This window comes from Xenopus laevis, chromosome 3S (genome assembly GCF_017654675.1).
Source record: "Xenopus laevis strain J_2021 chromosome 3S, Xenopus_laevis_v10.1, whole genome shotgun sequence".
Classification (NCBI taxonomy): Eukaryota; Metazoa; Chordata; class Amphibia; order Anura; family Pipidae; genus Xenopus; species Xenopus laevis.
Window position 1 is genome coordinate 78,807,121 of NC_054376.1, and position 15,194 is coordinate 78,822,314.

A 15,194-nucleotide genomic window follows, 5' to 3' on the forward strand; every position below is an offset into this window, starting at 1 on the left:
TAAGAATTCAGCAAACAATGGCCCAAGCACAGAGCAACTTCAAGGATTTTGCTGATCGTAAGAGAAGGAAGGGTTCTGAGTTTCGAGTTGGAGACCTGGTGTGGTTGTCTACCCGGCACATCAAACTTCCGTGTCCGTCTAAGAAGCTGGGTCAACGATTTCTGGGCCCCTTTCCCATTATTCGTCGTGTGAATGAGGTAACTTTCAAACTTAAATTACCTGCTACTTACAGAATTCACCCTGTTTTTCATGTAGCCTTATTGAAACCTGTGGTGAAGAACACCTTTTCGGGAAGAGACCACAGTCCTCCAGCTCCAGTAACTATTGAAGGTGTTGAGGAATTCGAAGTGGAGGCCATCTTGGATTCTAGGTACCGGCGAGGTCGTCTTCAATATTTAATCCAATGGAAAGGTTTTCCTCCAGAAGAGAATTCATGGGAACCCGTGAGTAATTTACATGCTCCTCAACTTATTGAGTTGTTTCATAGATCTCATCCTAACAGACCGGCTCCCACATGCACCCGGAGGTTGCATTTTGAGGGGGGGGCAATGTCGGGATCCAGAAGATCTGGCTCAAGCTGAGCCGACATCTCCCCAGGCCTGTGCTTCCACTCCAGCGTTTGTTGCGGTTTCGAGCGCGTGTCCTGATGCGCGCGTGTGTTTGGATGCGGGCGCGCATTTACGTGCGCGCGCGCGTTCCGACGCGGGCGCGCGCTCTGACGCGGGCACGCATTCACGTGCGCGCGTTCTGACGCAGGCGCGCGTTCTGACGCCAGCATGCGTCCAGGGGTTAAAAGGTCACTCCGACCTAGGCCCAGTGCGAGGTGATCGTCTTACTGACACTAAGCGTTTATTACTGATGTTATTCTGATTTCGACCACGGCTTGTTACTGACTACTCTTCTGATTGTCCCTGGATTCTGTATTTGCTCGTCTGACTTCGACCTTGGCTTCGCTGACTACTCTTCTGGATTTCCCTCAACTGGTACCTGCTTATTGATCCTTCCCTGTGTATGACCCGGCCTGTTCCTGACTTCGCTTCGTCTCCTGCAGATAAGTGCTAGCCCTTATTACGAACTGTTATTTTGTGGGCTCATCTAGCACTCCTGCTATTCCTTATCTGGGAACGTCCTGTCTCAACCCTCAGGGCGTAACTCAGTGGGAAGCGTGGGGGAGGCTCTTACCTTCGGACTCGCCTCGACTCCTGACAGTGTGTTTAGAATCACTGTCATACCACATGACCCATATCCTGATTTCCCCTGTAGAACTTGCTGATTCAATCCAGAATTCATTTCCACAGAGATGGAAAGCCCTCTTGACAATACAACTGAAGAACAGTCCAAAACAATGATATTCCTGTCATTCGTCATGGTTGAGGTTCAATTTATAATTTTCTTTTTTCTCCTCAGGTTTATTTTAGTTTTGGCTTGATTACTACATGCCTTGGTATTGATTTATGTTGAAATGCAGCAGCAGTGTTGAATTAATATTTGTGTAATGCTCACCAGTGTCATGGCCCTGAAAAACACATCCTAAAGCCTGACACAGAGAATTCCCTTACATTTATAGTCATCTTGTGTATTAAAACTTTTGACTCAAATTTAACATTTAATCTTTGTAATGCAGGAAAAGAGAATGGAGGACTGACTGTGCATCATGTTTTCTGACTAAGTGCACCTTGTGTGATTCTGCAATATTTCATTGTGCTTGGATAACCTTTTCCAGGCTTTTTCTTTGCCTTTTATTTCCTTTTGTTTTCCCTCCTGTTAAGATTATTATTTGTGACAAAATAAAGAAATAAAGAGTTAATATATATATATATATATATATATATATATATATATATATATATATATATATATATATATATATATATATATATATATTATTCTAGTATTATTTAATTTAAGTTTATAATTCTGTGGTATGGTATGACAATGCAGCTATACCAGTAGATCTTAATGGTATAATTTTACTATGTAGTGAAATGTTGATATCATTTTCCAGTAAACACGATCCTGATTAGTCAGTCCAGCTTTTCCCATTATGATGCATTTTTCTGTTAACTAATATAAACATATGGATAATTCTAAAGGGTTCACAAATCTCTCATAACTTTGTTACTAATTTTAGGGGCAACTATTTGGTGAAAAAAGTGACAATTTCTGCCAATCTCTTTCTGAAATAATTTTTAAAATATCTAATTTTCTACAGTTTCAGTCTTGGTCATTTATTCATATACAGAATTTGGTTAAACTATTACTCAGCAAATTGTGCCTCACAATTTGACGAGATTTTCTAACAATAAATTATACATTCAGATATTCCAACAGTAAAAATGTTTTACACAACCAAATATCAAAACAGATGCATACATTTTTCACCCAGGGTGGAGGGAGTCAAGAAAAGCTATAACCAGAAAAACTTTAAAGCAGCCTTATTCATAGAAACCCCAAAAAACACCAAATAGCAGAATAAAGTGATATGATTTGGCTACCTCTTATCAAGTTGATTAATTATGATATTCACGCATTGTGTATGTCAAGGATTAGGTGGGGGACGCTGTGGAGACTGATAGGGAAAGGGTGAGTCCTTGAGGCAGGAGCTGTATGTACCTAGGGGACACGTAAAGGAAAGGCACAAACAGGTTGATGAGGGCAAAGAGTCAGACTGGATCAGGTGCAGAGCAAAACAGGATGGAGAGGGTGAAGATCAGGACTGGACTAGGCAGGATGAAGAGGGCAACAACTCAGGACAGGAACAGACTGAATGGAGCAGGAGTGGAACAGGAACAGACTGGATGGGACAGGACGGTGTGGGCATAGATCAGATCAAACTGGGGATAGAGTGCAGAAGGAGATTAGAGCAGGAGAGGACTGGAGAGCAGGATAGGACTGGAGAGCAGGATAGCAAGAGAGGACTGGAGAGCAGGATAGCAAGAGCAGAGCGAGATGAGGGGGTACAAGGTACAAGGCAGGGTCAGGAAACAAGAATCAGGAACAGGCAAGGCAAGGTCAGTACAAGGTGAAGTCAGGAAAAGGTACAAGGTAGAATAAGTGAAGGCAAGGTCAGGCTTAGAGTGAGGAACAGAGCAAGATTCAGAATAGCAAGGAAAGCTGGGCAGGGCAAGGTGAAGACAAGGTTAAAGCAAGGAGAGATCAAGGTTTAAAGCTGGACCGGAGCAGAACTGGAAGGGGAAGGTAAAGCAGAACAAGACAAGTTTCAGAGCCAGGCAGGACAAGACAGGGAAGAGTTCAGACAAGACAGGGCAAGGAAAAGAGGCAAGAACTGAAACCCTTAGCTAGGGACAATGCCACACTGCTAGTCTGGGAAACAATGCTCTGCCCAGGTGTATTTGGAGGGCTGACCTTAAATAGAGCAGAGTCAGCCCTGATTGGCTGATTGCAACTAATCAGGCAACAGCTGGGCTTGGGCTGCAGAGGACAAACAGGCTGCAACTGGGCTGGAGAGGCCAATCAGGCTGCAGCTGGGCTGGGGCTGCAGAGGCCAGGTAACATACCGTACAGGCTGCTCACCTGGCCAAATGGTTAAGGTATCGAGCAGCAATACGTGATGGTAAAAACATTAAGCATCTTTTACTGGCATACACATTCTAGTAAAGCTTATTTTAGCTCTTGGCACATTTCTCCCCAATAGCAGGTAATTTAACCTTAAATGTTCAACTAGTTATTAAACTGGTCACATTTTGCTTGTGAGAACTTGATAGTTTTGTGTCAAGTTCTATTTATCTGCAGTTTGTTGTGCCTTGTGGACATATTAGCCTGAATTTGTGAATTTAATAATGCATAAAAGGTGATGATTATGAGAAAGTAAGAATGAATCATGGTGGATCAGTGTGGATCTGGACATGGCTTGAGAGATCTTGGTATAATTTAGAGCTGGGGTGCAGCCAAAATGTCCTGACTTTATATTTGGTATGTTGGTCAGTATTCCTGTAGGAGCTTGTAGACAACTGCATTATAATAAAATGATACGGCCATTTAGTGCCATATTTATATTGTTACCCCATCCAGGAGACAGCTATTACCAGATTTGCAACATCTGAATTGATGGCATACATTTTTCTTTGTTAGCGGCACAAATCTCAGTGCATCAGATTTGGCAACTGGAGCAATTCTGTAGCAGTGATTGTTTTACATTTATCATCAGAAACCATTCCATTAAAATCAATCGTACGCTGTTGCTAACTATTGATCAGCCAGTTTGTCCCAGAACTGGGCCACATTTGTCTTTGTCATGTAAATACAGCATACAGCACTCTGTATAAATATTACTTTTGTTGTTCCCTGACAGGTTGTTGAACTACTGATGGGCAAGAAAAATAAGTAAACCTAGGGAACTTGATTTCAAGACTACAGGGTATATTACATACTTGCTGTTTAGGCTGTGTTTACAGTACCGCAATTGAGCAGTAAATACTGTTTAATTATAGGCCAGTTTTGCTGCTTGTCCTTCAGATGCCTCAACCATGTACTATAGTCTTTCATTTTTAGCCAGTTGTAACTTGATTCTGCCACAAAACATCTCACATAGTGACACTCCATTTGTTGCAAGTAATTCATTTTCGAGCTCGTAGAGCAACTATGTGGACAAAACCACAACTTTCTGGTCCTCTCAATCTAATAAAACATATAATATTAAACAATATATTAATTGTAACTCAAAAAATGTTGTACATCTCATTACATGTAAAAAGTGCTTTCAGCAATATGTTGAACAAACAAGCCGCACTTTAAAAGAAAGGATTAGGGAACACCTAGGTAACATAATGGATTCAAATAGCTCAACTACTGTAGCTAGGCACTTTGCTAATTGTAGTAATGGCTCTCTCTCCTTCTTTTCAGTAATTGGTATAGAAAAAATCCCAGCGCATGTTAGGGCAGAACTCGATGATGCGTTTTGACCTGACACGTCGCAATGCGACTAAACGCATGTGTCCTGTCGTATGGTTTACTGAAAACGGAAGTGAAGGAGAAATCGCATGTTACAAGAACATTGATCTGACTGTGACAGTTGTTACATGTGATTTCTCCTTCCTTCCGTTTTCAGTAAACCATCCGACACGCCGCATGCGTTTAGTTGCATTGCAACGTGTCGGGTCAAAACGCATCATCGAGTCCTGCCCTTAGAGGCGGTAAATAAATTGCTTAAACAAGAAGCTACGTGGATATTCTTCCTAGAAACTAGACAGCCATTTGGCATCAATTTTGAATACAACGTTTCCTGTTTTTTGTAAAAATACTAATCTTTGAAAGTGTATAGTCACCCTATATATATTGTCGTAGAGTGACAAGGAGAAGGAGGAAAAAGGTCACTCTAGCCTTTACTTTCTCCCCAGGGACTGAGAAAGGCTCCAGTAAGTGGGTTATGAAACAGAGAATCAGTGCTCTGTTTAAAGACTTTAGTAGCCAGGGACTCCATTCCACAGATCCAGTCCAGACATTGGAGTTCACCTTCCACAGGAAAGCTGCCCTGTGTAAAGGCTATTTAAAGTTAATTAGAATGGGAGAGTGGGTCTCTCAGGTAGGAGGCAACGTGAGTGAAAGAGTTCTGTGAGTACAGGGGTGAGCCAAACTATTTGTTTGTTGTGCTGGTTGTCCACAAGGGGCCCAGTCTAGTCAGGGACTGCTTCAACATGTGAAGGCAGTGCCCAGTGGGCAAGGTTTTTATTTTATGATTTATGTTTGTTTGCCACAATGATCACCCCTGTGCATAATTGACTGTGTTTGTTTAAAAGTGGGAAAATAAACCTGTGTTTTTCTTGAAGAAGCCTGTGTGTCCCTGTCTTTCTGCTCCTTTGTCCTATGATGCCTGCCCACCATTGACTAATCTCCTCCCCCCCAAAAGTTACATGTGCAAGCTGCCAGTTTGCCATAATATATACTGAACATTTGAACTTTGTCTATGTTATCTAAATCAAAATACAATGCTGCTATTTAACTGCGTTAATAATCTGCAAAAACATACATTTTTAACTATGTAACTGAATTTTTATGTATAAAGTTTTTGATAGACATTCAATTTGTAACCCTAATCTGTAATCATGCTGTAGATTGGCCTATGTTAGAATGCCTATCATTGGCCTATTTCCAATTACCGCCTCCAATATGGACTGGAAGTTAGATACATGCGACTGATTGGTTCTTTTTCATTTAAATATGACTATGTGATACATGTTCATTTAGCCTATGATTATGTGCCCCTATGGCACGAAACGCGTAAGGCCTTTGCTATGATGTTTTTGCTCTAATAAAAATACTTTTTTACTACATCTATTTTTGGAGTGTGATCTGGTTTGTGCCAGCCCATCACTATTTATTATCTTTAAAAAATGCCATCTAATACCTGGTGAGCTTTTTAATTAGTTACAAAAAATCTGACTGTTCATTTAAAAAAATGATGGTGGGGAAAAAAGAAAGCAATTGATGCAAAAAAAAAAAAAACACAAGTGAGAATAAGATCTCCATTGCACATTCTTACAATGATATACCTGAATCAGAGTTATGAATGATAATACATTTTGCTGTGAGGATTCGGGTCCACGTTCTATCCGGCGCAGGTGCGGACGCGTGAATGCGCGCCGGCGCGTGACGCTGGACGCTGGCGACGGGTGCGAAGGCGCCGACGGCGGTCGCTGGCGCAAGGACGCGGACGTGACGTCAGTACGGCGACGCCGGCGAAAAGACGCCAGTTGGCGCCAAACTGACAATATTTAAACCTGGTTCTGATGGAGATGCATTGCCTGGTTATTAGGTTGTTTGACTGAAACCCTAGCGTCTCCATACTCTTGAATTCCTGTTGTTGACCCTTGCCTGTTCCCGGACTACGATTTCTTCTGCCTGTCTCGACTCTTCGGCCTGTCTCATCGATTACGAATCTCGCTGCCTGCCTTTTGACCTCGGACTTCGACTACGACTTTGCCTAATCCTTTTGTACTTCGCTGATCGTCTCATTGGCTACTCTCCACAACCCTGCTCCCTGTTCCACTCCAGGTGGGTAGCGGTTGTGTGAGGCGCTTGTGGGTTCACTATCTACGGCTCCAGCTCCTTCTATGACTGGATTATACTGGTAAACCTGACATTTTGCCCTTAGATAAGAAACTTGCAGATTTGGGGAGAGTTATACTATGTATACAGATATTTTTCCACTAATCTGATGGAAAATATCCTTGACAGAATATTCAATAAAAAATAGATATATTTGCCAGGAAATTCACACTGTTAACTGCCATCTGCCACAAACCAGGCACATTTGCACATACACAGTATTTATCACCCTCATCACTTTGCCTTTTTTTCTCACAACACTTTTGTTAGTTCTCCAGCATTGTCTGATTTTAACCTATGTCCTTTTTTATGAGCACAGAAGTTTTCATTTGGGGAGTCATTAATAACAGAAGGACTAGGCACATAGAAATAGCACATTCCTTCATTGGTTTAGATGGCAGCAAGTTAACATGAGGAAGATGATTTGGGCTACCGGCTTCAGCATAAGATTAAGGGGGTTATTTATTAAAACTCAACTTTTTCTAACTCTGTTTTAAAAAAAAAAAAAAAATCTAACCCAACTCCCATACCTGAATCCCTTTAATTTACCACTAAATTTTCTTCGAAAATAGAATAGGCAAAATAGAGCATCAATTGGAATTGTTCGACATTTCTGAATTGATGCACCGAAAACTCATTTTTTAAAAATATTTGTAAATATTTGATAACGAAACCAATGGCATTTCCTCATCCTCAATACATCCATTTCCTAAATATTTAAGTATATTACCTTCATTTGGTCAACATTTGTTTGGTGCTTTGGAGTGCCTTTGTAAAAAAATTTGTAAATATATGATAACAAAACCAATGGCATTTCCTCAGCCTCAATACATCCATTTCCTAAATATTTTCAGGTAAATTAACTTAGTTGATTTGTTGCCTCTTGAGATGTATAAAGTGCAGGTGACGTCCAACTATGGCAAGAGTCAGAACAAGATAACTAAACTATTTCCAAATCCTTATCCCACCAGTCCAGTGAGAGAAGCAAAGCTTCTCTTATATTAAAGGAATGTTATAAACAAGTGCTATAGTTGTATACATCGATTCACAACTTTTATGGCAGATACATACAAGATGTTAAGTTGTAGTGCCATTCCGTTCATGAATTGTGTCCCCCTCTGACTGTATATTGTTGAATAGATTTTATATAAACAAAAGGGACAAGTTGACCGCACTCAGTAAAAGAAGAAATCAATTGTGAGGCATGGAATTTGTAATCCCATTGTCTTTGAGACATTTGCTATAATAAACTGAATGCTTTCAATAGCACTAGAGTTTAACTGTTTCCCTCCTCAGTGTTTCTGTTGACTTCTTTGTTTGATTCAGTTATCCTCTTCCTTTAGTTGTAGGATTATTGAAGTGAAAACATATTCCTTTCATTGGTGAATATATATTTATTACTGCCACAAAGTGACTGGGTCAAAGATATATGTATGTATGTATGTATTGGTGAAATCATAATAACACATCACAGTAATCTGTACGGATAATTTGAGTGTTCTGCTTACCATGAAAAGAAAAAACTTTAGAAACTTTAGCATCAATTTTTATTTTTTATTTGGGATTATTTCAAATGGACAATTGGTAAAGGGATGGAACTTAACAGAAAGGATGAATGGCCATGGCAGTGCAAGGACATTATTGAGCATTGCCATGGTGGTTTGGCACTGTTCAGTTATAGTTCTCAGTTATAGGCAGTGTTGCAATTATAGTATATATTGTCTGTGCCTAGGGCAGCAACTTTTGGAGGGTAGCCCTCAGGTGCATTTAAGCAGACAGAAAAAAAGCTAGCCAATATACTTACAGTAAGCGTTTTAGCATTGTTAGATCAAAAAAAGTATATATAAGTATATATAAAGTGGGACACCCCACTTTATCAGACTTCTGGGGGCATTAATTATTGGGATATTGTGAGGTACTGTGGCAAGCTATTTGTTGTTGAGGCCTATCTTTGAAATGTGAGAACTCTCTTACAGATCTTAAGTTCAGAAACGTTTCCTCAGTAGTACAAATGTGGGTGCTGTCTCAAAGTCTGCCAAAGTAGTAATGGGATAGGCTAATTTCTATGTCAGAGCAGTCACAGCACAAGTAATAATTGCATAGGTTGCATTCATTTTACAACATACCAGTTGAAGTAAGCCTGCTTAAATAAACAAGTGTTGTGTTTCCTTAGTGGACAAAAGTCCAACGTCTTGCCTTGTGATATGATACTGGTGAAGTCACAGCAGTAAATAAAACAAAACTAGTGTTAAAACAGTTGTGAATTTGTTGATAGAAGCTTTTTGAGCATAACCAAGCATTTTGCATCACTGTATCTCAGACTAACACCATTTTTGTGAATTCCCTCTATTGTGTCAATATTGTGGATTGCTAGGTCCCTTGCCTAGCACCTTCCACAACTTTTGTCACCTAACCTGTTCATTTAAAGGAAGAGTTCACCTTCTTCTTATAATAATAAAGTACATTGTAATTGATCCTTACTAAACTGTATGAAATCATATTTAGTTTTTTTTTTATTTCCTGAAAACGACTCCAACCAAATCCGCACCCATCAATACATGTTTATGAAAATTTCATGTGCAGGAAAAAAATTGAAAAAATCCTAATCATACAAATTTTTCTGATTTGCCACCAAAAACAGCAACTTTTTCGGATTTGATGCCCGAAACCTCCAACTTTTTCAGATTTCATACCTGAAACCACAAAATGTTCTGATTATTGAACGAAACCCAGCGCAGATCAGGATATCAACGGGACATCTGCCTTGACTTCTACATGAACTCAGCAGGTTTTTTGAGCAGACTTGATCCAAATCACAGGAAGATCCCTTATCTGGAAAACCCGACGTCCCAAGCTTCCAGATATTAGATCCTACACCCTTTTTTAAAATTTAGAATATTGCATCAAGCACGGACAAATCAGCCACTATCTTCTGGGCTTTGTGAATTTCTTCCTGTATTTGTTTCTTACTGAAAACATTATGCTTTTTTTAAAAAGAATCAAATATCATATCTTCAGTTAAATCATTACAATAACAGCCGGAAGTATTTCTTCAAAGGAAAAGCCAAATATTTTAAGTTTGTGTCAATGATCTGTTGCAAAACAACTTACTTTGTTTGCAGCTGAATCATCCCTCTTTTCTAACATACAAAGGGAAGGGTGTGTTAAACCTACCTAACAAAGTCTTATATTTGCTTAGCACACTGTATATACATGTCCAGAGATGCTGCACAGTCACTTTAGGGTTTAGTTCTCCTTTAAGATAGTCATACACATACAAGTTCATACAACATTTGGCATGTGTATGGTCTATAACCTTTGAAGCAAACTTTAACAATTTTTTAAAATATAATTACAATTGATCATTTTTCAGGCAGTGCAGAGCACCTCAGGAGAATTGACGTTAGTTCTAGTCTTGTTAAACTTCTGATCATCATTGAGTGTTATGAATTTGTAGTCATGAAATACTTCATTAATTCAGACACCTTGATAACAAGGCTACATAAAACATTATTACTGACCTGTTACTCTCTCCATCTGTTACTGAATTACAACTCTTGCAGGAATTCTCACTGTTATTGCACTATAATTTATAGCACTTTATGTATTACAATTTTGCTGGTATAGCACTTGTAAAAAGAGCTTATGGCAAACCGTAAAATAATATAATATGAGGATGGTAACCAAACTGTATGTGGGCTAGTACTGGTTCACATATTCTAAAACTGAGGGAAATGAAAAGCAATAATCTTTGTATATTTGGCTCAAATACAAACAAATTCCACTCATATGTATTCAACCTCAAAACATATTTCTTCTCCAGATGATTAGTCATTGAACAGACAGGACAGGACAAGTAAGGCTTGTGCTGAAACTTTGTACAGATGGCTTATATAATTGTCTCATATGTGTTTGCAGTGTATAACATTGAATGCCTTCTTAATGTATTTACCAATTGTTAGGTTTCATTTCCGAATATTAAGCAATAGGTTTAGTGAACCTACCAATAGAAAATCATGTTATTTTACTACTGTAACAATGACTTGGGTCAGTCTCTCTAATATGTTCTGACTAAAATAATGCAAGTTTTTAGTACTTATGCAGCAGCTTGTATACAAATGTGAATCGTTTGGGGTGTTCAGACACCACATTCATTTTAACTTTGGTGTGATAGATACAGATAAAACAAGATCCATAGCACTGGCAGAAAACATGTACATGCAACATTACTCTATAGTTTCATATTTATATTTTATTGCCATTGTGACAATTGGATCTAATTTTGTAAACTGTTCAGATTACACTTACAAACAATTTGCACAAGGCCTTAAAATGATCCGTAGAGAAGTAGAATTCAGACTTGGATCAAGACTGCTTTGGAAATTCAGCATTCAATCAGGGCCTACTTAGTTCTAAACAGGGTTACATATATATAAAATGACATATGTCCCTGGTTTACACCCAAAAATGTGTCTGTCTGCTTCTATTACTGTAATCTGCTCCCTTTGCTGAAAATTATGGCACCTTGGCCCCAGGTACATTTTGGTGAGTTACACAACAATAATTGGTTCTATTACTTTTTCCTCATGACGCCACTGTTTCACTTAACAATCTCTTAATCTTGGCCAATTAGACTGCGGATCGCCGCCTTTGGAGAAACGCAGGCCTAGAATCCGCTCCCTCTGCGGAGAATCATCAATAGTCTGGCCCTAGCCTTACATTTAAATGCTGAATGTTTTATTTGAAAGGGCCCTTAGAGTGACTAAAATGCACAATACACTGCACAGCAAACACAACTAAAAGATACACAAACACATTATATGAACACAGGAGGCACACATTTACATTCATGTGCACAAATATGTACACATGCATGGCAGAATGGAAAATTCTTGTTTGTGAGAACAGTACAAGAAGATGACCTTTGCAACAATACATACATGGGCTGTAATTCATTGAATCTGTATTTTTCCACCAGGCAGGACAAGGACTATTCTACCTGCTTCTCATTTTCCTACCAAGCAGCCTGTGATTTTTATGATTTAAGCACAGTAGGAACAGATATGCACAATTTTAAACTGGTACTTTCAACAATCAATAGTATGAACTTGTGATAGCCAGATGAATATGTATTTCTCAATGTCCCACAGAAGAATACAATATCTTGAAAATCAGTAATAGTTAATTGCTTGACTTATAGAAGTGCAAAGAGATGCCATACCTCTGGCTAGCAAGCAGGGTCGGAATGTGCCAGCCCAGACCTGCTATTAGTGCCTGCTATTAGTTCCTGGCCCCCAGTTGCCACCGTGAGAAGAAAATAGGGTAGCCAAGGGGGGCGGGGCCGGGGTGTGGCACGGAGGCCTAAGGTATCTTCACCGCTGGAGTGGGGTGCTCGAGGGGGTTTAAGGGCCTGAAGCAGCAGCAGCCCCGATGGGTCCCAGGCACCTCAGTCCAACCCTGCTAGCCAGGTTTTTAGAATGAAGTCTCCAGCCCATTGTTTGTTGTCACTGCTAGAAAGGCTATAAGGAGCAGTGGCAAATGAGCAGGAGGTTATCTACTTAGGAGCTAAGTCCAGGCCCTACGTACTTCTAATAGAACATAATGGGGAATGCTGCATGGGCCATATGTTTCTCTAAGAACCAAAGGATATAACTTAAACAGTGTGGCTCAGAATGGTTACTGTGATTATATTTTTTCTTATCAAGCAAATGTACATATGCTATTACAGCAACATCTGTTTATTAAATCTTGTAAAAAGTTACAGTTAACATGTTTGCCAACAGCTTGGGGCTCGAGTTAGACAGGCCACAAAAAGGCAGAGCCTTGCTCAGAATAAGTAGGCCACTGGCCAAACACACAGTGAGCGTTTCGGCAGTCGCCAAGACTACAGGGTCTCTTGGATAAGCCATGCAGCTTGTTTGGCCAATTTCTTATTATTCCTGGAGCACTTCCCCTTTTGCTATAATTCTATAGGCCACTGGTTGAGCCCTAGTGCGTATCCCTCCACAGCTGAGAAATCCCTGGATTGATGTCATAATCAGCCAGGTGGATTTACCAACATATATAAATGGAATTGGCTCAATTTCACGCAGCTGTCATGCAGGGGCAAATGTTAGCAAAGGTTCACTGCCATTATATGCCTTTGTGTGTCTAACAGAGGGATCCCAGCATAAATCAGAAAGGTGGAAGCACTGAAATTCAGAAATATGTAAATCCTGGATTTTCAGCCTGCCACCCACTAGGATGTCAGACAGATGAAGGAAGTTTAACAAAGCTTAAAGATTTTTAAAAGGCCATTTTGTAGCCAAGGGCCCTCCACTAGGGATGTTGAGCCAAGAAAATCCCCTGCTGCTGTTCTCTAAAATTGGTCCTGATGCAACTACTTTATATATCAGAGCTTTATTGTTATAGTAGTCTAATATGTGTAACATATGTTTGATACCCAAGACAATATAGCTCAGCAAAGTGAAAACACAACTCAGGTCTTTGTCTGAATAATGGAAGTCGGCAAATTAACAATAAAATGGTAACTATGGTAGCAGAGGAGAACAGTGAAACAAAATCTAATTAACTGCCTCAGCTATGATTGGATAAATAGTGGCACTAGTTTATAATCGAACACAATGATTATCATACAAAGGAAGTTAAAGGCTATCTGGTTCAAGCATTACATGCCATGTGTTTAATGCTATAGGCACCAAAGGGGAGCTGAAAGCTCTTGAGCTTTTGCCAAGCAGATGAATACCCCCTAATGTCCTAGGGTGACACTTGAAAGGTACTTTAGTGAAGTTCATTTCCCTGTAATCTAAACAGATGATGAAAGGCAGCCTTTCTCTTTTGCACCATCTGTCCAACAGGCAGTGTTGGATGAATGATTTTACTGCAAGCAGCTTTGCTTCCCATATGAGTTCATTTACCTGATCTATGGAATCTGGCATTCTCATTTGAGGTCTCTAACATGAAGCATACATCCTCTGTGGGTCATTAGAGACATGATGCACTAGGGAATGTCTCTTCACCATATTATAGAATAAAATAATTAGCATGTCAATGGCTTATTGATTATCCAAGCATGTTATATACCCATCAGCTGCTGGAGGTTGCAACATAGCAACGCATGAAAAAAATAGAATTTCCTATTATGTTCCTGTCTCTTTATTCTGCAAAGCCAGGGCACTGTGTGATAGATGATGTTCTATGTAATAAAGGTCCCTAGCCATTGTGTTAGTGCACCACACAGACAGATACTTTGTACCCCATGTTCTATCATCCTTTGTTTGCCATATAACTGGTCGCCCAGCAGCCTGATGATATGATACGGAATGGAAATGGTGTCAAATAACAAAGTCACACACCCCCATGACCAATAGTGAATGGACATGACAGAGGTGTTTCCTATTTGCCCCATGTAGCTCTCCCATAGGGACTTCTATTGCTAGAGGCTATGGGTGAGCTGACAATCCAGACAAACTCGTTCAGGCGCATAATGATGCGACCATCTAGTGACTTGCCAGCACACAGGAGCAAGTATTGTGTCTCCACAGAAAGTAAAGCAGAGCAAGGGGCTGCCTATTTCATGAAATACCCCCCCCCCCGCCCTGGCTCCTCTTTGTTACCAGGTACTGATCACTTACCCACTTGCCAGACAGAAAAGAGCTGAAGGCACACCAGAAAGCAGCGGGGATTTAACATTTTCCTGCCCTTTCCCGTCCTGTGTTAATCAATAAAAGAGTGTAGTAGTGCTGATCCAGAGGGCACAGAGCTTATTCCTTAGGGAATGGGTCACTTCTAGCAGCATTTCTTCATGGCTACAGCGATTTCTCCTAGGCTCCCTGCTCTCAGCCACTGGCAACAGGGAAAAGAAGCAAAGAAAACGGCTTCCCAGGCAAGCGCTGCCTCAAAGGCAGATTAGACCTGCCTCATCTTCAGAGAGGGTTAACAGGGGCTGAAGCACACGCCTCCCAGCAGCTGATTGGTTCCCTTCTAGAACCTCTCTGCTGCTGCTTTGGGCTCAAACAAAATCCAGACAGAAGGTGATCAGGAATGTTTCTTGCAATATCCAGCATCCACCTTAATCACCTGCATGCAGAAAACTCAGCAGCAATCTTCAGCCTATAAACAAATTCGGA

The 15,194-nt window shown here is 40.2% G+C and overlaps 1 protein-coding gene across 5 annotated transcripts in view; it reads right to left on the reverse strand.

Moving 5' to 3' along the window:
- ptprz1.S (protein tyrosine phosphatase, receptor type Z1 S homeolog) overlaps window positions 1-14,993 on the reverse strand; it is a 110,180-nt gene extending 95,187 nt beyond the window's left edge. For 3 of the 5 annotated variants that reach the window (XM_041587594.1, XM_018254220.2, XM_041587593.1), the window contains exon 1: window positions 14,700-14,990. In XM_041587594.1, the coding sequence (XP_041443528.1) occupies window positions 14,700-14,757 (58 nt within the window). In that variant the 5' untranslated portion in view covers window positions 14,758-14,990. 5 annotated transcript variants of the gene reach the window in all.
- Between the last annotated feature and the right edge of the window lie 201 nt (window positions 14,994-15,194).